The sequence below is a fragment of the Mus caroli genome, unplaced genomic scaffold (genome assembly GCF_978045245.1).
Source record: "Mus caroli unplaced genomic scaffold, Mus_caroli_1 scaffold_7, whole genome shotgun sequence".
Taxonomy (NCBI): Eukaryota; Metazoa; Chordata; class Mammalia; order Rodentia; family Muridae; genus Mus; species Mus caroli.
In genome coordinates this window covers 95,018,551-95,042,500 of record NW_028227262.1, presented here as the reverse complement: position 1 = coordinate 95,042,500, position 23,950 = coordinate 95,018,551, and the positions used below count along the sequence as shown (strand labels likewise).

The 23,950-nt window shown below is 46.0% G+C and overlaps 1 protein-coding gene across 1 annotated transcript in view; it reads right to left on the bottom strand.

Moving 5' to 3' along the window:
* The window catches only part of Cpvl (carboxypeptidase vitellogenic like), a 104,274-nt gene extending 83,425 nt beyond the window's left edge, over window positions 1-20,849 (bottom strand). The window contains exons 1-3 of the mRNA XM_029478808.2: window positions 20,590-20,849; window positions 13,735-13,853; window positions 655-769 (exon numbers count right to left, since the gene is read on the bottom strand). Of these exons, the coding sequence (XP_029334668.1) occupies window positions 655-769; window positions 13,735-13,853; window positions 20,590-20,764 (409 nt within the window). The 5' untranslated portion in view covers window positions 20,765-20,849. The remainder of the gene's footprint in view (window positions 1-654; window positions 770-13,734; window positions 13,854-20,589) is intronic.
* Window positions 20,850-23,950: the final 3,101 nt, after the last annotated feature.

The following is a 23,950-nucleotide window of genomic DNA, read 5'->3' as shown; positions in this document are numbered from 1 at the left end:
ACCTAGGTGCAGGGCATCCTATACCCATCCTCTTGGACTCTCTTCCTCCTCCCCAACGCTGAAGAGAACAACCCTACCAAAGCTGGCCCAAAGGCTTTTACATTGAGTCACAAACTCGTTCACACTTTGAATGCTGGCCCAGGAAAAGCAAACTATCTGACCAAAGAGACAAGAATAGAGTCTGCCCTGAGACACAGCCAGAGGCTCTTGCTCCAGCCCTTCCTCCACTTCAACCTCACCCACTGCATCCTGCTCTCAAGGCATCAGCTCATTGAAGTGACAGAGTCATAAAACATTTCTATTCCCGTGGATAATGGGGGTTATAATTCCACCATTATTAAGCCCGTGCAAGAAGGCTCACCCAAATAGTAATAAATACCAACTGTTTTTGTAAGTCAAGAATGCTTGAGTCAGCAGTCGGCTTGCAGAAAACAGCTTAGACTCTTTCACCCACATTCTCAGGAGAGAGCAAGCTAGGCAGGACACTCATCCTGGGGCTCCTCCTTCTGGACAGACAGTGCTACAAAGTTGGGTTTCTATGATCTGGAACCATTCTGCTACTCCTAGTGGTTCTTGTGTTTATTCTAAGTTAGTTTTAGAGCAGATACTGGGTGGAAGAAGACTCATGAGAAAAGCAGTCCAACCATCGCTTACCGGTCATGTTACTTGTGATAATATAAGGCCCGTGTTCTACAAAGAGTCCAAACATGGATGAACCTCCAGGTCCACCCTGAAGCCAGAGGACTACTGGGGCATCCTCAGGCTGCATCTGGAGGGAACAGAGAAGCCAGTGAGCAAAACTGCTCCAAGGTTGCAGGGTACACTCAAATGCATGAAGCCTCTGTCTTCCAGATCCTCGGCAACATTCTAGAATGCTTCTGGCCCTCAGGGCTCCACTCTACTATAAATCCTTTTACTATTTGGGATTTACATGTGCCCCAAATGCTGGTGTCTTTCTGTGAACGTGACAGCATCGTGCCATCTGCATGGTCTATCCTCCAAGGACCAAATAGCCCCTGCCGTTTCCTAGTTGCCTCAGTGCCTCACACAAATAGCAGGCATCGCCAAAGTCCAGGTTAGCTGGACTCCTCCTGTCAGAGCATTGTGAGGAAGCTGTACTGGGAGGCTAGATTAACTTATGAGACCATCACTGGGAGCTGCTATCAGGAATCTGGAGGAAGATCCCTAAGGGGTATGACTTTCCTGTCTGACCTAAGGTCTGATTCCCTCATATGTCTGGGCCTTTTCTGGAAGTGTTCTTGGGAACAGTTGTGGTCTGTAGAATAGCGTTGCCATGAGGGGCTAGCTCCAAACCCACTCCCAAATGTCAAGACATTAAATGGCATAGCAAATGCCCTGGAACATTCAGATACAATAAACATAATTGGCTATAATAACGGGGTGTGGGGTGGGCAGAAAGTGCTGAAGCCACAGTGAGGTTGGGCTTTCGGTCCACGGACCTGTAGCCACTCAGTTGTCAGCTCAGTCTTATGGGTGAGTGATGAACACCTGCTCCAAACTCTCCAGGCTCAAGCCCAGGCTTTGCTCGTCCCCAAATGGGTGACTCTGGGTAAGACATCCACAAAGCCATGTGGACTTTACTTTCCTGTAAAACAGGCAACTGGCACCATTGTTTACAGTATGGACTGGAGGTGAAGTGGGAACACTCTCCATAAAATCTGTAGAGTGGCTGTGTTCTGCAAATGGTAGCCACCCACGTGAAGGGTGGAGGTTAAGAACCTAGAGGGGATCTGTGTTCAAATCATCTACATATAGAAGAATAGGAGACTGCTCAGCTTGGTGGCTTGTTTGTTTGTTTGTTTGTTTAAATCCTTTGGCCCCTATGATCCCTGGTCTATTTTTCATTCCTTTATTGTCCTGCCTCAAATATGGACACGCCACGAACAAATTCAGTGTCGGGGAGAGGGGCCTTCTCTGTCAAGTCAAAGCAGAAAACCCCAACCTGAGAGAGGTGTTTCAGAGCTGCTGTGAGGGAGGCCTAGAACCAGGAGGCTCTGGCTCTACTTCACTACTAAGTAGCTGTGGTGACCTGGCCCTCTGCTTCCTCCAGCCTGAGCTTCCTCCACCCCCAAGCCCCCAAACCCCTCTCCATGGCAGCAATACAAGCCTTCCTGAACGCTAGGATGAAAATCTGTGTGGAGTGATGCTGTCCACCTGGCCTGCCCTTCCTGGAGCCACTGTGTGCTTTGCCTATCCACATGAGTAAAACCTCTCCCCAGAACCTCTGTCACTCACCAGGACCCCCAGCCCCCTATACTTTCATTCACCCAGTACTGAAATCAAACTCCATATAACAAGGGGTAGGAAAACAAGGAGAATAGGAAGGAAGTCATCCCCACCTTCCCAGCCTCTTGGAAGTATGGGGTGCTGGGGTTCTGACTTCAGAATACCCAATCCTCAGAACCTTTCTAGGGTCATATACTGCAGTGGACCAGTAGCCCTCAAGCTTGGTCGTAGATTAAAATAATGTGGATAATCTCTTTTCAAATGACTTTGCCTTGACTAAAGCCACAGGAGTTGTAATCCCCTTATCCCACCCCTTGACCCCTGTGTCGAGTAGGATGGCACTCTCAGCTTTCCCCGAACGAATGTTTCTTATAAGCAAAGAAACAGCTAGAGACCTGCTAGATGATAGGGAGCCTGCTTTTTTAGTCTCCTAGGCAACTAATCTCCAATACTCTCTTCTCCCTCACCTTCCTGTGACCTGGCAGGGTTAAGGTTATCTCTAGACACTCAGAAAAAATAGCCTGGTCCTAAGAGGCCACACTACAGGACAAGTCAAACAGCAATGTGCCAAACAGGGTTCTCATGAGGCCATGAAGCACAGCACCCTGCATTCCTGGGATGCTAGCAGACTTCCAACCTCAGCTAACCTGCCTCCTTGTTGCGCAGCGGCCCTTGAAGCACCTGGTTTTAAAGAGAGCTCAACCCCTACCATGTGTCTTTCTCTTTCAATGAGTCGAGCAGCCTATGCGCTGATGCCATACCTGAACCAGGTGCTGCAATATGAAGGTGCTATTTAATGCTATGTACCCAAGAGTCAGCCATAGCATGTCATGACGAATCATGACATCATAACCAGGATAGACAATACTTGCTATGGCCCACACGAACGGCATAACATTCTTATAGATAATCCATGACATACCCAGGTCTCACTTGTGAGGTGAGGCCCTTCTCCAAGGAAAGAGGAGAAATGCACAAGGACATGATGAACAAAACCTCCCTGCAAACGTGGGGGCCACTGAAATAAGGAACTTCTGCTAATTAGTGGTAGGTAGGATGGAATTCAGACTTTTGAAAATATTAATCTTACTTTAGCTACGATTCAAGACATTTAAGTCTCCCATCTCAAAGCTTTAAAGTAATTTTCTTCATCAATACGTTTTATATTGCAGAGTACTTCTTTTGAAATCTCATTCCATTTTTTTTTTGCTTATTTGTTTATTAATTGGCACCACACACCTGTGAGCATTAATAAACAAGTTTTGGGAGCTGGTTCTATCCTGCCATGGAGCTCAGGGGGCCGTCAGGTCCTCAGGTTTGATAGTGGGTACATTCAGACCCACCATCTCTCGGCTCTGGGGTATAGACTCTGGATTAAGGATTTTTAAAGATACCCCCTGCCGTCCCAAGTCTAACTTCTTAACCTTAGTCATGGAGATGTCTGAGGACTCTTCTCTACACACGTGCTCCACTTATGGACATTACATACTCTGTAGACACAGCACAGTGATAAGACCTTGCTGTTTCTGTGGTCACTGGACCTCAGGTTGTGGGGTGTCTCTCCACAGCAGTGAGTCACATCACCACCGTGCCGCATGCATCGAGCACAGTGTGTAAATTCATCTAATAGCACACACTGTCTGCTCTCCCAAGCTGTGGGTTAGCTCCTACTCACAGTCAGGAAAAAAAAAAAAAAAGTACTCTGTAAAGAGTGTGGCTATGGGAGCCACACTGCCAGGACTGGAGTTCTGACTAGCTGTTTTATATCTGCCTGTCCTTGATCCATGCCTTACTTTCGCTGTGTCTCCGTGCCCTCTGCCTGGAAACACAGGTTGTTATTTATATGAGCAGCAGGTACAGTCACAACACTTCATTCAGGCAGCGTCTGGTGTTACCTTTTTTAAAGTGTCAGTTCAGGTTGGGTTTTTGATGAGTGGGAAGACAGCTAAGTGTAGCTACATATATGGGCAGGTGGGCAGAGGAGCACGCGATTGAGGACTCAAAGACAGGGCTTTTGAGGTGGCTATTCAAGCTTGGGATGTATGGCTTAGATGGATAATCGCCCCGGGAAAAGAGTTACCTGTTTGAAGATGAAGAAAAGAAACAGTTTATGAATGAGTCAGGGGCCTGAGTATAAACATGTCGAGAGCTACTGAAAGAAGGAAGACGCGATGAAATGCGAAGGAGCAGAGGAGTTCTGGACTTGTGAGATACACGGAGAGCAACAGCAGATGGCCTGCGAGTGGGTGGAGCCCAAGCGGCTGAGCCCTGTCCTGGTGCACAGACAACCGTGGCGGCCTGCAATCCCCGCTGCTAGGAAAGTGAAGACAGAAGTGTGACTGCCTGGGCTACACAGAAAGACCCAATCAAGACTCTGGAGGGAGGAGAAAGGGGAGGGAGGGGAGGGAGAAAGTGGGGGAGGGAAAGTAAGGGGAAAGGAAAAGAACTAGACCCCGTTTATCCACTGGCCTCTCAATTCCTCTGGTGACCCCTGGTGGCTACTCTTTCCTCAGTGTTTCCTGCATGATGGATGAACAGCCAGCCCCAAGCAGGCACTTCTTCTCTTCTGTTTGTGAGACTGTCTACACCAGCACATCCCACTACTTACTGTCGATGATGGACAAAGAAAACGATTGTGTGCCTTCATAGAAGCAAATTTCCTGAAATCTAAACTGGTCCTGACGTGGCCTGTCACCTTCCAAGTGTCAGCTATGCAGACTGTAGACTTTTTAAAGGTATCTCCAGCCAGACCAGACCCCAGTTTTACAGCCAGAGATAGATAACAAGACACAGTAGACATGATTTCTATTTGCACGTCAACACGTTGCTGAAATGGAGAGTCAGTATGTTAGGAGCAGGGACTAAAGACAATGATTTCCGTTCTTTCGATCAACATGGTTGTTCTAGTTTGCTTTTCATTGCTGTTATAAACACCATGACCAAAAACAACTGGGGTGGGAAAGCTCTTATTTCATCTTACATGTTATAATCCATCATTAAAGGAAACTGGGGCAAACACTCAAGGAAGGAACCAAATCCATGGCCACAGAGGAATATGGCTTATTGGCTTGCTCAGCCTGCTTTCTTATACCTCCAAAGATCGCCTGCCCACATACATCACTAATCAAGAAAATACTCCACAGTCCAATCTGATAGATGTAACTCTCCAATTGACATTCCCTCTTCCCAGGTGTTTATTTTGTGTCAAGCCAACAAAAATCTGACCAGTGATTAAGGGCCCTGAAGAGGATAGGAACTCCAAGGGACAACCAACAGAGTCAACTAACTTGGACCCTTGGGGGCTCTCAGAGACTGAACCACCAACCAAAGAACATGCACGGGCTGGACCCAGACCCCTTGCATATATGTAGCAGATGTGCAGGTCAGTCTTCATGTGGGTCCTGAACAACTGGAGCAGGGACTATAACAAAAGCTATTGCCTGTATGTGGGATATGTTCTTCTAGCTGGGCTACCTTGTCTGGCTTTAATGGGAGAGGTCACCCTGCAGAAACTTGATATGCCAGGATGGGGGAGGGGGGATCCCTACGGGGAGGGGCCTCCACTCGCTCAGAGGAGAAGAGGAGGGGAGATGGAGGAGGGGCTATAAGGGGAGGGGGGACCAGAAGGGAGGGCAGTGATCAGGACGTAAAATGAATGAATGAATGAATGAATAAATAAATAAATAAATGGAGAAAAAGAATACAGTAAAACAAAACAATCTAACTAGTAGTTGTATTTTACATAGACAATTCTATTGATGTGGCTCTTGGGAATTAAACAGCTTACCACGTGTCGGGGCAGTATTTTGGCCAGAACCCAATCTGCATACATTTTTCTAGCCAACCCTTTCTTCCCTTCCACTAAGAAACACCACTCTAGATAAGAGGATGCAACAGCCAACCACTGCCAGACTTCAAGGCTTAAAGTGGCAAGTGTGCTGTGGTAAGTCAGTGACACCTTCTCTGTAGTTCTAAATGCAACGACTGGAGGCTTGCTTGCTCTACGTAACATGTTCTCTCTTCAAGTGAAGTCATTAGTACCCAAGGTAAAGTCTTAAAATCCCCCCTCGGTGCATCTGAGTGGACCCCCACCCTGCCGCACATGTGCCTACGATGCTTCCGCTGCCATGCCATGTTGATCAAGGAAACGGATTTTTATTTCAAGCAATTAGTTTTGTAACCAGAATCATTGAGTAGCTTGGCAGAACCATTTTAATTCTACACACATAGTCCCAACACATGTGAACAGCTTGCTTACGACAGCCGTGTGTTCCCAGGGAAGGTGGCTCGCAGCGCTTCCTGTTGACAACATTAAACTGTCTTTAAACTGTGATCATTCATAGGGAAAATTAACTTTTTCAGTTGTCTCCCCCTGTCCTCTTAGATCATCCCCAACCTCCTCTGAGCTCTTATCAAGCGTTGACTTATCTCCTCATCAAGAGGCAGCCTCAAGCCCGTAGACTCCTCACCAGGCTCTTCCCTAAACATCCCAGGAGACAGCGAAGGCTTCTTAGAGCCCCAGGCAAGAAAGCTATAGCTTAGAAGGAATGTGAGAGGCAGTGTGAATGAGGGAGTCTGGTCTCATTTCTGAGTCTAGCTAAGATGAAAGATGACTGGAAAAGTTAATAACTTCCGTCTTTGTGTAGAATTTTAATTTCCCCAATGGACAATTGGACACACAAAATTTTCTACAGAGTCCTAATATACGTGTTAATAGAACGGTCTATAACTTACAATTTGTGGCCACTTTGTTTTGTTTCATATGGTTTTGCTATTTCAGATCCTTGGTGCCTCAAGAACATCAATGAAGACGCTGACCCAGTAGCTCTGTAGCCACTTGCAATAAATATAATTTGAGAAATCCTTTGACCCACATGCCTTTCACAGAACTGGGCCCTACATTCATCATAGCAAAGGCCCATTGGCCATATTATATCACATGATCCTTGGCTGAGTGGATCAAGGAAGATCACCTGATAGGAACTTGGCCAATCACACTAGACCTTTAGGCACACACCAGTGAATCCTTGTTGGTTCTATAACTAAGGCCAAGGAAGCCTGGAAACTATGGTTTGACCAAGTTGGTCAAGTGCCTGAGGAAGAAAAGCATACTGACATGCCAAGAATAAGAGTCAGTGTCACGCTGGCTGCTCCAGTTCCTGAGATCTTTTTAGAACATTCTCGGTTCCTTGTGGCAGACTGTTACTGAGAGAAAGAATGAGTGGTGATATCACTCAGGACCCAAGCATAAGACAGGAGCCACAGAATCATTTTCCTGCATGATTAACCAGCTACTTTGTTAAGCCAGAAACACTGGTGTGTAAGCCTGCTCCAAGATGCATATCTACTATAGCCATAGGAGACTCAGACAACATTGAGGAGAACTGGACAGAAGGCCAGCTAGCTGACCCGAGATCAACATGCCCGTAAGCTTCCTGTGTCTTCCAGAGAACAGGGAAGACTGTACAAAAAGCACACACAAGCCGGGTGTGGTGGCGCACGCCTTTAATCCCAGCACTTGGGAGGCAGAGGCAGGCGGATTTCTGAGTTCGAGGCCAGCCTGGTCTACAAAGTGAGTTTCAGGACAGCCAAGGCCACACAGAGAAACCAAAACAAACAAACAAACAAACAAAAACAAAAACAAACGAACAAACAAAAAAACACACACAATGGAGATTTCTCCATAGGTGTGTAAAGAGGACACTGGTCTAGAGTGTCCTATATTGAGTGCCTACACTGAGAGTCAGTCCCATAAAGAGGAGTGTGAACTCCCTAAGGTTTGCTCCAGACCTCCTTGAAGAAGGCCTAGGATCAAACCTTTGGTGACTAAGTTCCCTGGGTTTCCTGGCTGTAAGCTGACTGCAGCTGGATGGTCACCTAGGCAGAGGATCTTGGTGGTCTGAGTGAACAAATAAGAGTGTCCCTGAACTGAGCAGCAAAACACAGAACAAGGAACAGAAAAAGGCAGCTTTGGGCCCTGGTGTCCCTCCAGCGCCCTCTACTGACATAGCCACCCAATAGCAAAAATGTTTAAAGCTGTTATTGTGGGTCATGGTAAATTAGACCAGAGATGCCAAACAAGCAAGGATGCCCACTTGTGCCCAACTCATGCAGTAATCATTACTGCCTAGATCTCCATCCCATGATTTAGTAAGTAGATGCCAACTGTCACAAAATACCATAGCTCACCCCAAGGGAACAAGGCCTTCACCACCCAAACCTTACTGGGTTTTTTTTTTGTTTTTTTGTTTTTGTTTTTGTTTTTATTAAGATAACATAGCATCTCTTGTGCTGTCTGTGGGTCAGAGACAGGGTGATGTCTGGCAGGATAGCTCTAGTTGAAAGTCTCTTATAGAACTAAGACACATACCTAGACATCAACTAGGTTGACAGTCCTTACTTTAATGAAACCCCAAACCCCAGGGAGAATAAATGCCCGGCTCCAAGTTAAACAACTAAGAATTGCAGACCTGGAACAGTCCCTGTAGCTTGACCTCCGGGGTTTTTTCCCCCTAAGTTCAAGACCTCTGACAGGCTGTACCAGGATAGATGTGGAGCGCATTAGAAATGCTGCTTTGACCTCTGGAACCTGGATGAGTGGGGGCCGGAGAGGAAGCAGCAGTCGCTCTTCTGAAGCTTCCAGCTGGTTCTAATGAGCAACAAAGTCTGGATCCTCTCTTCTCTTCCACACATACTCTGCTACTGAGGAAGTTCGCATCCTCTGAGGAGGGGCTACAGGCCACAGATCGGGAGCCTCTGATTCCACCTCCACTCCCAAGACAAGCTGTCCAGTGGATTCTCAGGACAGTTTAGAACATCTGTCTCCACTACCAGAAAACACCAACCTAGACCAAGAGTATTAGAGCCAACCTTTGCTATTCTCTGATGGCTGAGCTCCAAGTTCTTGGTAGCCTAACCCTCTGTCACCTTCCTTTTCCTGCTATCTGACTTTGGAAGGTCCAACCTGCAGGTTCCTGAGTGAGCATCTCTTCATAGGCTGGTCCCAGACTAACCTCACAGATGTCACAGTCTCCAGCTCCTTTATAAGCACTTGCCCCACCCCCAGCAAAACAAACAAACAAACACACCAGGAGTCATGCCTTGTCTCTGCCAGAAGAACACCGGGTGGACCTCAGGAAAGAGGCTGGACTAACTCTGAACACTTCAAATTACTGGTGTTCCTACAAGATAAGGTCAAAACCTGGCTATCTCTTGCCAATGAAGGCAGCTTCAGACGCCTCTTTATCTCCTGAAGTGTGACAAATCCCAATTTCACTTAGTACTTTCCTTATCCAGTAGCAATTAATCCACATTCTTGCCTGGTGACTGGGGCCTTCTGATTTGCAATTTCCCTCTATTTTCTTTAAAGCCCACAAACCATAATTCATTTGGGTCAGTATCGGTGGCAACTGGTGTCACCAAAGAGATAATGGCAATAATAGTCACAAGGACATAACAATAAAGGCGGTGTTTATTGTGAGTCTGGATTCCTCTAATCAGCAGGCTCCATAGCCTCGTTCGTCTTGATACCCAGGTCAGGCGGTGTCCTGAGTCTCACTGTGAACTGAGACGGCAGATATTTGATGCTGTTAGGAAATGTGGGTAAGTGATGGCTGGCCACATCACATGCATACAAGCTCGACTAATTCAAGAGGCCCCACTTCCAACCTCTATACCCCAGGACCTTCTAAGATTACTTTTCTAGGGATGTGACACACAGTGGTCAAAAGCAGAGATGTCCAGCCCCAAAATTAAGCATTAAATTCTGGTTCAGGCAAAGGATCAAGGGGCTTTGGCACACAGCTCCTAGCAGCCGCCGCCAGAGGTGTGTGCTTCTGTTGAGTACAGTGTGCTGCCCAGCCCCCAGCCCAGGCACAGAGCATGCTGCTTCCCCTACAGTATTTCCACTGCACACTGATTTTTTGACTTCTGGAATTCATTATGCACTGATTTGTAGACAATAACAGGGGAATCTCGCAGAAATAACAGGAAAACAAAACTAATTTGAGAAACAGCATACAGAAAATGACTCAGAGGATGCTCTGAGTGCAGCATCCTTCCTGGATCGCTATTTTCGCTACCCTCATTTTTAAAAGGGAGTCATTTTTCCCCTGATGACAATGTCAGCTGCTTCCCTGGGACAGGCAAGGAACTCATATTTCTACCAAATGAAAGGGACATTCCTCATGGTTGACAGCTGCTTCTCCTGGGGTGCTGTATCTGCCCCACCATGTTTTTTTTTATTTCCTAGCTGGAAGCCTTAGCCTTAGACACCTGGTTGTGCCTGTGAATTGGTACCCAGTCTTTCCCTGCTACACCTGCCCACACCGTGGGCCTTTTCATAAACTCTGCCTTCTCAGCTTACATGCACTTCCCACAGAGTCCTACGCATAAGACGTTTGATCTGAGACGGCACATGGGCAGGACTTCTGGAACCATCTTAGGATGTATTTATGGCTACAGAACTTAATCGGAAGGACCGTTGCTCGGTTCGTGGGTGACCTGCTATGTTCTCAGTTAATTCAGGAGGGGAAACTATCAAGCCAATAGACCAACCTCAAAGCCATGGAGCTAAGGAAACTGCACCCCCTTTTGTAGTCCAACAGACAAAGGTAAGCTAGACCAGGCCTGCCAGGTAGAAACAGAAGAAAAGAAAAACCTCCTTTCTTTCTATTGTTTGGGTCTAATCTTTTCTCATTACTAATTACTGGTTTCCCAAATCTAAATAATTGCTAAAGATGCAACATTCAGACATCAATGAAGAACTTCTTGGTACAAAGCCAGGTTAGACAAAGTAGAAGAGAAAGGAGAGACTGAAGCTCCATTCATCAGCTGGGGTGGAGGTGGGGGGTCATAGAGAAAGGGGAGATGAGAGGAAGGCTGACCGCCCCCCCCAGACCTGTGTGAAATGCCAAGGAGGCTTGGGACAGCTGACCCCCATGTTCACCCACACCCTGCAGACGCCTGCCCCCACCTGGGTTGTCTGCTATGTGCACTTCTTTCTGATGAAGATGGGACCACTGTGGGACAGAGCAGTATCCTGAACAAAGGAAGGGGGAGGGAAGACTGGGACAAGGTTTAATCCTCAAATTTATCTCCATGGGTACTACGGTATAATAGGAAAGAAGTTCCAGGTGTCTGCACAGCATCATGTCTGGAGATAACAATAATGCACTATGCATTCCAAAAATGATAGAAATTTTTTTGAACATTTCCAGCACAAAGAAATAACTCCTTGTAAGAGATAAACACGCACACCTACATTTGAACACCGCACTGATATACGAACATCTCACAGTGTACAGATGTATCAAAATATCACATGGTAGCCAATAAAGCTGTATGACTTGTGTGTGTGGATTCAAATTTGCTAAATATCCAGGTGTGGTGGTACACTGGGGAGGTTGTGGCAGGAAAATCACCACTAATTCACGGGTAGCCTGGACTACATAGCAAGACCCCATCTCAAAACAAAACAAAACTTCAATATACATATGTGTGTGTGTGTGTGTGTGTGTGTGTGTGTGTTTCCTAAGTCATGCATGAAAACCTCAAAGAAACTTGGGGTTTGAGGAGCAAATAAAGAAACGAGAGGACAAGGTGTGGAGGGGAGAAACACACAGGAAAAGCCAGCAAGAAGCAAGGCAGAGTCCTGCTAGGTACCCTCGGAAGCCTTTAGAGCTGATAAGGATGCACAGATAAAGCTGAGCTCTAAAACAAGTGCAGGACAGAAACACAAGGCAAGCCTCTGTGTAGTGAAATGATGTCATAGTTTTAGGTCTCATGTAGGTCAAGTGGCCTTGCAACATCTGGGCTGTTGTTAGCATCCTTCATCCTGCTGGGCTCAGGCCAGCTGGGCTCCTCATGGTGGCGGGGGGTGGGGGTGGGGGGAAGCACACCTCAATCTCCCTGCCAGCTGGACTCTCTCAATGGCAGGCATCTCAGGAGAAAGACTGTTCTCATGCCCAAGTGCTGACCTTGAACATAGCCACTTCTCCCCATCTGTCCTCATCCTCAACACAAGCCTCTCCCCTAAACTCTGGGCTCCTCACTTACCTAACAGGCACACGAACAAAGAAACAAGAACCCCTCTAGAGTCCAGGAAAGCCTACCAGAGACAGTGAGGGTCCAAAGACCCAACCAAAACCACTGCCTACCCCCACTCTCCAAAAGACAGACTGCTATGAGGTGAACTATGATCAGAAGTCATGCGGTTAGGAAAGAGAAGCAAGTCAAGAGAACACAGCAGGACAGTCCCAGTAAAAAGCTATTCAAGTTCACAGAGAGACACTGGCTGAAGCAATTTACCAAGTTATTAAATATGCAACACTGTTGTATGCAGATCATATGCAAATATGAATACCAACCTCCGCAGAGATAGGCCTCGCTTTGCTTTCTCCAGCTTCTAAAGCAAATCCAATTTGGCAGATAAGACTCGAAAGCAGCTCTGCGGTGGGCTTTAATGTGTTTCAGTGCCTCAGCATCTGCCCCCGGGCCCCCCCAAAGGTACCTTCAACCTTAATGTGTCTTGTTCACAAAGAACTGTGTAACGTGGGAATGAGCTAAACCTCACTGGGGAGTCTGAAAAGAGTCTATCCTCTGTCTCCCAGGTGGAAACTGAGAAGGCCCCTGAAAGGTCACAAGTGAACTGTGACCTGTTAGCTCTTTACCTTCCTCGGACTCTCTCCAATGCCTGCCCTGTCCCAAATATTATTTAAATAAGATAGCAATGGAAAGATAAACGGAAGACTGTAACAAAAAGAAGGTTGCTGTGTTACTATAAGGGGAGATGTCACTATAAGGAGGGGGTGAGGCTAAGTTAGAGTCTCCATAAATATTTGTTTATTTTATTTTTTAAAAAATAATGTTTTCTTCAAGGATTCTTAAGCCTTTCAGGAAATAGAAGTTTGAGGAAAGGGATGGAGGGTAATAGATTATATGGCCTAAAAAGACAACTGGGGCAGAAGGGTACATAACCAAGGGCAGAGGGGACGAAGAAATGCAGGAGAATCAGCCAAAACAAATTGTGTATAGAAATTCCATAATGAAATCTGTTACTACGTCAATGTTATCCTAGTATTTAACCTGTATGTTAACTTTAAACAAGGAAAGCGAACAGGACTGGGGATATGGATCAGTGAGGAACGTGCTTGTCATGAGGTCGTGAGGGCCCACATTTGGATCCTCAGGACCCACATAAAAAGATGGACTTGTAACCTCAGCCTTTCAGGGACAGAGGCAAACAGATCCCTGGGGCTGGTGGACAGCCTGCTTACTGGGTTCAGTGAGAGACCCTGTCTCAAAGAATAGAGTCAGGGCTCACACTTGCACCCACGCATGTGCACATGTACCCACGCACAAGTGTGCATGCACAGGAACACACCCGAAAACAAATAACAACAAAACCCAGGGGTCTGTGAGCTAGTATTCACACTCCATCTGGGGTAAGCTGCTCCCTGCTTTCCGCTGCAGGCCTTGGACACCTACCTGAGCCGGAAAGAACCAGAAAAAGAGGTTGCTGTTGTAAGTCTGGTTCACCGTGATGTAGCCGGCATAACTCTTGTCATTCATTCCAGGGAACGGACTGACCATGCTCTTCCTTTGCCCTGGTGAGGGGAGAGAAAATACAGGGAAGGACTAGAGAACATGTTCTATGAGCCTGCCTAGGCTGGGAGAGACCTTTGCAGGCATCAGGCCAAGATGAGAAGCTAAGAGGGGGCCGACATGAGGGGTACTCAGAACACAGGTCCCAGCCCCCTCCAGCGGCTCCCAGACTTCCTATTTACAGTGAGGCCAAGGTCAAGGGAAGGTGAAAGGGGTCAGGATCCAAGTCTTTGTGGTTTTCTTGTTGATATCACGTTAGTATCACGGGTGTTTCCACTTCGCCCACTGAATGGCAGATGCACCCACAAGGTACAGGGAAACAGACTAAGCAGCTGGGACTCTCGGGGCAGCCTATGGGCCCCACCTTTTAATAGGGGCACGAAGTCTACTGGTCTCTTAAGGATTGGGCCTGAGGGGTTCCAAATGGCTAAAGGCAGGCATCAAGCCTGAGTGACCTCTTGGTTATGCAGGGTGCCAAGTAGAACAGGGACGTTGTGGGAGGGAGAGGCCCTTATTCCAGCAAAGGGGACAGGAAATGAGACAGAGGGCATGGCTCAGTCATGAGTGAAAGCCTCAGATGAGCTGATGCTGATGGAAGCTAAGAATTGCAAGCCCATGACACCAGAAAAACAAAGAAAGGTTGGGTAATTTGCCCAAGGTTCCCAGCATTGAAGAAGAACTGAGGCACCTCAACCCCTCCCCAGGAGCCACAGCCAGGTCACCAGGCTGTTCCTGACTGCCTGCTATTGGAAGATCCGCTGAGTCCTAGGTATAGCGAACAAGAAGTGAAAGAGAAGCAATGAGGAACAGGGCAGAAAGGGAACCAGTAGAGGGCATTAGAGCATATGGGCAGGAGCAGAAGGGAGGCTGGGAGGAAGAGAAGTGTCCTTGAGGGAAGAATCACTCCAGAATGGTATATCACTCTGAGACAAATTAAACAGGAGACGGTTTGAGAGGTCAACATGCCACCAACTAATGATACTGTGGTGGGCATCTCTGCCCTACCTGGCAGCCAGCCACATTAGTGACAGAAAAAAAAAAAGAAAGAAAAAAAAAAACCCTAGAAATCTACCATAGTAAGACTAGTCAAACACACAGGAAGTAATGTTAAATCCAGGACCTTTCTCCCACATACCACAGCGTTGAAGCCCTAAGCTCTGTTTTGGAAACAGGCATGCCTTTCCTAGGAGGTGCACTTCTGACCTCTTTGCTTGTTTCCCCCAGCACAACTGCCTGGCCAGCTTTGTGACCCTAGGAGGCAGCAGCCAGCCTCCTCTGTGCTGCGGTTTCTCAACTAAGACAGGCACATCCCTTATGGGTCTGCAGGACCACGGAGTCATCATGTACATGCCTGTCAAGAGAAGCCAGCTTAGGGGCTCAGGATATCGCTCCATCAGTTGCCTGGCAAGCATAAGGACCTGACTTGGATCCCAGGGACCCACATAAAGAGTCGGCGTATGTGATGGGTGCTTGCAATCTCAGTGCTGAGGAAGCAGAGGTAGGAGGAGCCCAGGGGCTTCCTGGCCCGGCTGTCTAGCCAAATCAGTGTGTTTCAGACTGATCAGAGACCCTGTTGCAAAGGAAATGGATACTATCACTGAGCATAACACCAGCATTGTCCTCTGGACTTCACGCTAAGGCTCATCCATACACATGATACATACACACGAGGAAAGAAAAGGAAAAGACAAAGAGTCTGCCTTGCACATAGCTACTGCTGTCTGTAAATGTCCTGTTTTGATTGAGATGAGGCAGCAGCTGCGGGAGGAGACAGTGGTGACACAAAAGATAGGTCTCAATGGGAAGTGGTCTGAGGGTCCAGCGGGATTAGCCTGCTTTTGTCGGACAGACCTGGCTTATAATCCCTGATGAAGTCACTTACTTCATCTCCAAGACTGTCTTTCTTCTTGTACAAAATGCACACACTGATTACCCAACTACACGCTTTCTGGGGAAGAACAACAAAAAGTGCTCATGAAAGTGCCTAGGAGGGAACCTAACATAAACAAAGGTGTCAGTCTACAGGAGGTGGGTCTCGTTAGCCTGTGCAAAGTTATCCCTGAAGGAAGCACAGTTGTCTGGAAGCTTTGCCCAGTTTGGGCTCTCCCAAATTGTCCCAGGCAGAATTGCTTAACTAGAGCCCCCACTCAATCTCCAGGGGCACTTGTCTCTCTTACTTATGTCTGAATGTCCCCACCAAAACTCATTTTGGGAACTGAGTCCTCAATCTGAGGTATCAAAAATTTAGTATTTGAGAACCAAGCTTTGGTGGGCGATGAATGTTAATGCAACCATCAAGGGTGGGGCCCTAATCCAATAGGGCTATGGCTGTATCAGAAGAGAAGAACCACAAGTTAGGACCTCCTGTCTTGCTATGATGGCCTGGGCTGGTCCAGGGCTCTATGAAGTGACCATATTCAGGATGACATCACCAGATCTGGCTTCTGACCTTGGACTCTTCTGCCTTCAGAACTTCAAGCTAAATAACCTGTCATTGTTTATAAGCTGCTTGGTTTGTGTGAATCAGTTGCAGCAACAGAAGTAACAAGGGAGAAAAGGGAAAGGGCTGTAATGAGAAAAAGCAAAAGAGAAAAAAGAAATACAATGTTCTCTGACAACAGTGGTTTGAATAAGAATGGTCCACATAGGCTCACGTATTTGAATGCTTAGTCTCCAGGCACTATTTGGGAAGGACTGGGAGGTGTGGCCTTGCTAAATGAAGTGTGTCACTGGGGTGGGCTTTGAGGTTTCCATCCCCACCTCCCCCATCAGGTTATAACTCTCAACTATTTCTCCAGCACCATGCCTGCCTTCAGGAACACACGCCTTCATGCTCCATCCATGATAATAATGATCTAAGAGCCTCTGAAACTTTAATCAGGCCCCAATGAAATGCTTTCTCTTACAAGAGTTTCCATGGCCATGGTGTCTTGTGACAGCAGTCAGTGTTAACACTGACTAAGACACTGGTCTTGCCTCAGCTATCATAATTCTTCCCTCCACCTATCATTTCTCCCTCTTCTACCCTCAAAGCAATGAAAGATCACATGCCAAGGTGGGAAATCCATTAAAATGCTGAAGAGATACCTTAAGCAAGTCTATTAACCATCCTCTCAACATCAGACAAACATTCATTCCCCAAAAAGAATGACCAAGAATTAAAACTGAGTCTGGAATGAGTGAGTTACAAACCAGAGGTCCCGGGCGACACGGGATTCAGGGCAGAAGACAGAGAAGAATGAGAGAAGTCAAAGTACACCGAGAAAAAGAGAAAGTGGGTAATAGACAGGAGCTGCGGGGGATGGACTATGGGCAAGAGACGATTGGATCAATCTGTCTCTGAGACCTGAGCAGCACAGGGTCTGCAGGCTGGCTTTAGATGGATTTGCCTGCTCACTTGTCCCTCCCTCCTGGGAATGCCTAAGTTACATCTCTACTAACTTGTACTTAAACATGTCCTGCCCCTTTTCTCCTCCAGCTGAAGCTGTAGGAAGGCAGGGAATTTGTCTTGCTTAATCTCTGAACCCTTGGGACATAGCATAATTTAGGTTCACATACTTAAGACACTACACAAATACTCTTTAATGAATGAATAATAATGAATGGGCAGATGAATGAATAAATGTATGGGCGGCCACTGACACTGCACCAGAATTAGTGTTTCTACAAACCCCTCTGGAAGACAGACCTTGTCACTGTCTTAACAAATCTTGAAGACTCCTCTTCTATTCAGTGGAAGAGTGGTTTTGCCCCATTTCATCCCATCCACCAACTCACAGTAAGATAACAAGTAACATGAATTTTAAATATGCTTGGATGTGCCTTTCATCCAACAGACTCATCTGTTAATGGAGTATGAAAAACAGGCTTCCGCACGCAGTTTTTAATCTTCCTGTCACTGTGACACACAATACAAATGTTTTAAAACCGTGAAGGAAGAAAAGGAAAAAGGTTTCTTTGAAACCAACTCACTTCCTTCTCCTCTGTTTACTGCTGTCGCCAGGATTTGTGACATTAACACTCTGAGAACAGTTGGAGTGTAGCCAGAGAAGGAGTCAACCAGCCAACTGTGGTATACATAGATCCACCCCCAGTGTAGACAGCACAATTCCATTCCACAAGCAACAAATTAGAACCCAATACCAAAGTATCCTTTAGAATTTGCAAAAACATGATGTTTGTAAAGATGCTAAAGTTTTGCATTCATTTTATTCCAGAACGTAAGGATCTATTTTAGCCTCAGAGAAAACAAACATGCAATTACAATTATGTAAAATTAAGCTAGCTAATTGGGCATTAAAAAATTAAAAATTCCCCTTGTCTTTCTTTGAACTACTGTTTATCTCGACAATGTTCTGTTGCGATGTTAAGGCTCCCATTCCTGCAGCTTTGACTGATCCCATTAACAGCAGGGATTTAAAGAGGGAGCTGACCATCTGTCCATAGCTCCCTGAACTTTCAGGAAAGCGGATGAATAAAATGATCCTTAATTATGTTGTCGGGCAGCATCTGAGTCCCCAGATGTGCCAGTTTCTGGATCTACCGCTCAAATCCCATCCAGAGATTCTGAGTGTGAAACACCACTTTAGCAATAGAAGTTACATATCAGTCAGTGTCGCCAATGCTGCCACTCATAAGATGCAGATCTGCCGGGCTTGCTACCAAAGCATGAAAGAACACACACTTCTGTGTGTGCGCATGATGACGGTGGAAGGCCAGACAAGCAGCAAGGGGCAGGACAGGATAACTCGTTGCTTGTGGGAATTCTGCAGTGTTCCCCACTTGGTTCTGCCACATGCAGGGCACAGACACATCATGGCATCTCTGACTTAATGTGTTTGCTTAGCTGCCTCCCTTATTCAATGTGCACACAGACCCTCTTGGGCCATTGGTTTCTTACCTATAGCTTCGAATCAGGAGATGGTTATGTGGCACAGCTGTTCGTGGTGTGGCTGGCAGGCAAGAGGTTCTAATCCCAGATCTGCCACTTCCTGGTTTTACAGCTCTGGGCAAGATATTTATTTTCCTAGATCCTTGATTTTCTCATCTTCACAATGGGGACAGTAACTATATGTTCTTTTTTCGGGTTGCTCTGAGACCTGCTTCCCCTTTGGGTAAATCCTGTAAGATGTCTGAGTCTCCACTTCCTGGCATGAAGCTGGGTAAGACTTTGGATACTGTGACCTTTTCTGTTTAACTACATTAAATGTTTTTCCTCTTACTTATTAATGAGACGAATCTGAGCATCAGTCTCAAGTTATTAAGGAAGCCGAACCAAGTGCAAACTGGTACTGCGGAGTCAGGTGTACTGATGATGTATTTCTGACTCAAATACATCTTTATATGTGACCAGGTGGCCATCTTTCTGTGAATCTTGTGCAGAAAGTGAAAGTGAATCATTTTTTTTTAAGTGTTCGGATTACACAGTGAAGGCTTTTCACCTTCTTGCAGCAAAGAGTTGGCAAAACCTCAGAGCTTGTGCAGACTTCACTGAGAAGCCATGAAGGCAGGACTCAAACCGCTTGATTATCAAGAAATCAGAAAGGGTGACGGCCTTTTGACTATGAGGACACTTCCAAGGAGCAAACTGCTTTGTTTTAAACGTCCTTGTAGAGTGTTGAGACTTACTTTTGATCTTTGAACCCATCACTTTCCTGAAACTTTTGGTCTCGTCCATCCTCCATCCCATCTGACCCTCCAGCTGCTCTAGGCAAGGCTTCGGTCCTGGACAAGTCCCTCCTCTGCAGCTCTCCCACCCGGTCCCTGCCAGCGGCTCCTCAGATCCCACCTCACCCGCCCCTTCCTTCAACAAACACTCATTGTCTGTCTCCTCTTTGAGACCCTTCCTCGACTCTTTCTGGCCACCATCCCAGTATTCTGCTTCATTGTACAAACAGTTCCTCAGCACCAGAGGCTGTGTACTATTTGTAGCTCAGGGGTCAACTGAGTTCCCACAGATGAGGGGTTTTTGTGACCACAGTGACTTATCCAAGGACCAAGATGCAGTAAGAGCAGAGGTGACCATACACGTTAGTCTAAGAAGACTACAAGTGACTTCTTTCTATTAACTGACAGGTATTAACCCCCTGGTGGTCTCTTCAGGAAGCCTATGCAAATACTAAGATTTTAGAATAAATTTACAAATATAGGGGTTTTTCTCAGTTTCTTTCTCACTAGATTTCCCTGACGTTCTTTCCAATTGTGCAAGCTGTTAAATCTCCACCTTACTAACAAGGAAACCTAGGTGTGGGTGTGGTAACATGCCAGGGGAGAGGCACTGCAGAGTGAGTGGAGGGAAGCCCTGTGAGTATGGGGCCCACATCTGTCAACTGACATCCCTGTGAATTCTGGCAGATCCTTGGAATTCCTACCTCAGTCTCCACACTTGAGCATTCCTTACTTGCTTGACAAGTGTGAATGAGTTCATGACAGGTGAAAGGTACAAGGTGCAAGGTTTGTAGCGGCTTTGCGACACTCACTGGTTTTATGGTGAGAAATGCTTAAGCACATAGATATTCTTTCCCCCAACTATCTCATGTTAGTTTCCAACTCAGATAATATAGGACATTGAGTGATATCTTCTCAGTATTTGAAATAAAACAACTGAATAAAATGCTGGCGTGTATTTTTCATCTTGGGTGCTAGAGGATAGCTTTTAAAACACCATGGAGTAGAGAGCAGTAAAATGAAATAAAACGAACTTTAAAAGGTAGTAGCAGTTTCCTGTGCAACACTTACCCTCCTTGATCTTCCCGTTTTTGATGTACGGGCTAAGAAAAAGAGGCTGTCCTGCATTCCCCTTGAAGGACTGGGAAACAAGGATACTTCGGTATACGGAGTGAAACAGTCCATCACCAGGGCTGACCATAAACAGGATCAGTGAAACAATCACCTTCCACTTGGCACGAACCATTTCTTCTTGGCCTGGGGCAAGAGCAGGAACAGCCCATACGTGAGGCAGGAGTCAGTCTTTGCCTGGTCCCTTTACATGCACCAAATCCGTTTGTTTGCTTAAAGAAGAAAACAAACACAATTTTCCTACTGTGTATAAAGGCACTGTGCTGAACACCGTGGATGTCACCAGGAGATAAATAAGGCCAACCCAACCCCTGTTGATCCTGACCTCAGCCCCCTAGAGGAAGGTTCTGCAAGGGATTCACCATGTACTGAGAGAGCAACGATTATATTTAAAATTATGGCCTGAAAAGGAAAACCAATAGAGAATTAGGAAAAGCCTGGAAGCAACCAGGGCTCTAAAAATGATCACGGAGGGAGGGAGGGAGGGAGGGAGGGAGGGAGGGAGGGAGGGAGGGAGGGAGGGAGGGAGGGAGGGAGGGAGACCATTCCATCACTGCAGACTGGCAGAGGATCTAGGGGGCATTTTAGGGGGAGATGACCTAGGATGACAAGGTGGGTGGGAATGAAAGGAGATGGGACCTGGGCATATGGGAGCAACAGAAAAAGAACACTCCACCTGCCCATCCCATCCCACATCCCCACCCTCCACCCCCATTCCCCAGCACCAAACATACAAGAGGTGGTTTAAGCAAAGGGAAGACCATGGGCATACAGTGTCCTTTGCAGGGGATTTAAAATAAGCTATTGGGTTGGTTGGTTGGTTGGCTGGCTGGCTGGCTGGCTGGGTTTGTTTTGTTTTGTTTTGTGTTGTGTTGTGTTGTGTTGTGTTGTGTTTTGTTTAACATCACTTTGTCTCTTACAAGTCTTGTATCCAACAACAAAACAGAAAGAAGAGATGGAGGATCCTCTAACTATTTCCAAGTCCCTTGGCTCATTGTCATCTGACAGGCAAATGAAGGGATCAGGCCCCCAAAGCACATGTATGCCTGCAATCTTAGTAGTTGGAAGTTGGGGTCAAAAAAATCAGCAGTTCAAGGTCATCTCTGGCCACATAATAAATTGTCACTATCCGGGCTGGTGAGATGGCTCAGTGGGTAAGAGCACCCGACTGCTCTTCCAAAGGTCCAGAGTTCAAATCCCAGCAACCACATGGTGGCTCACAACCATCCGTAACAAGATCTGGCGCCCTCTTCTGGAGTGTCTGAAGACAGCTACAGTGTACTTACATATAATAAATAAATAAATAAATCTTAAAAAAAAAATGTCACTATCCTGGGCTACAAGTGTGAGACAGGATGTATCTGTGGAAGAGGGTAGAGAGATGGTTTAGACATCAAGGGCTCCTGCTACTCTTCTAGAGGACCAGAGACTTCATCCCAGTGCCGTGTTGGGGGCTCACGACCTCTTATAAGTCCAGATCCCCTCTTCTGGCTTCTGTTGACAATAGTACCCATGAGTGCACATAACCTCACACAGACAAATGCACACACACACACACACACACACAGAGAGAGAGAGAGAGAGAGAGAGAGAGAGAGAGAGAGAGAGTTAAAAATAAAAGTAAATCATTTTTTAAATGAGCGATGAAAAAATGAGAAAATGAGCAACAACCTTTAAATGTATTGTTCGCTGAGAATTTTCACCAGGCAAGTCATCAGGATGGCTTGAAGTCATGTGGGCTGCCACCCAGGCTTTGCACAGATACAAGTCCTGTTTGCAATGGGCCTTTCCATGGACTTTCCATGTATTTTTACCCGATTTGCATCCCTGAATAATTCCACCAGAAAGGCAACAATAACTAACTTCAAAGTTAGGTCACAAAACTAGACTCACGATGTTGTCTCATGCAAGGATATGACAGTAGAGAACCCAGCATCTGATCTCTTCCTGCTCCCCCATGTTGGGGTACATGAAGCATGCCTTCAGGGGTGCAGGGTATATGGAGAGACACAAAGCTTCTAGGAAGGGCTGTCAGATGCTGTTCTCACTTAAAATCTTGATTTACTTCAATCATAGGCTTTCTTTTCATTACATGGAGTTTTCACATACTGCATTAAAACACTGTTCTTCCTGGTTCCTGAGCTTTTGCAACCGACCATCTTAGATCTTCCACCGGAGGCAGATAGATGCCTTTCCCCCTTAAACCCAGCCCTGCCTAGGGTATTACAGCAGCTGCACCTGGCAGTCCCTGGCTCCACACCATTGCTACTTAAGCATGATGGCTAGCCTTAGTTTTAACTTCTAGTTGGAGTGGCTTTATTTTAGAGCTGGGAACGGAACCCAGAGCCCTTGCACCAGCTATGCAGGTACACTGACAGTGAATTACAACCCCGGCAGCTAAATGTTAAACAAAATATTGTTCAGTGAATAAATACCCCATTCACTCAGGTTTCTGATTATAAAGGGAAATATACAATTATGCCAACACAATGCCTGCTTTTGATTTTCTGTGCTTCAGAATGTCAAACCATTAGAACATTTTAAAAATGCAAAATGTGTACAAATCTATTTACCACATGTTTAACACAACCCAATTTAGCATAATACAAAATACTGGTTGTGGCAAATTTAAAAGGGTTTTCAGCAACATTTTCCCATTGAGGTAAGGGTTTATAATCATAATTTGATTGAATATATGACCCTTGTCATATCTCTCAGGATTAACTTGCTTAATCCTTAATAGAATTCTCATGCTTAATGTAAATAAACCCACTCAAATACAGTACACAGCTAAAAATGATTTTGCCTGTTATTGACTATAATAAAGAAGCAAATGATTTTAGAAATTGAAATTAAGTTCTCAAGAGGCCCAAGGGTAATGGCCACTATGGCACTGTTAAGATATTGTTTTTAATTATGTGAATTTGTTACAAAAAGGCTTTAATAGCATAGCTATCTTCAAAGAATGGCTGAAATCAACAATTCTACTGATTCAGAAAAAAAAGCATAGTGTTAAAAAAAATAATAGAAGAGTCTCTTCCAGGAAGAGGGTCCCCTGAGTAGACACAAGAAACCACCCTGCTGTCTAGTTTCCCTGTCTTCCAGCACCAAACCTCCAGCCCCCTTAATGGCACCATTAATATTTAAGCAACCACTATAGTCACAACACTGCCTCAGAGAGCAGAGCTTCACGCAACAATGTTTAAAAAAAAAAAAAAAGGTGGAAACAAGTTGCTTTAATTGACATAAATTTAGTACACAAAAGTAAGAATTAGGTCAATTTAGCAGAGTTCATTAACAT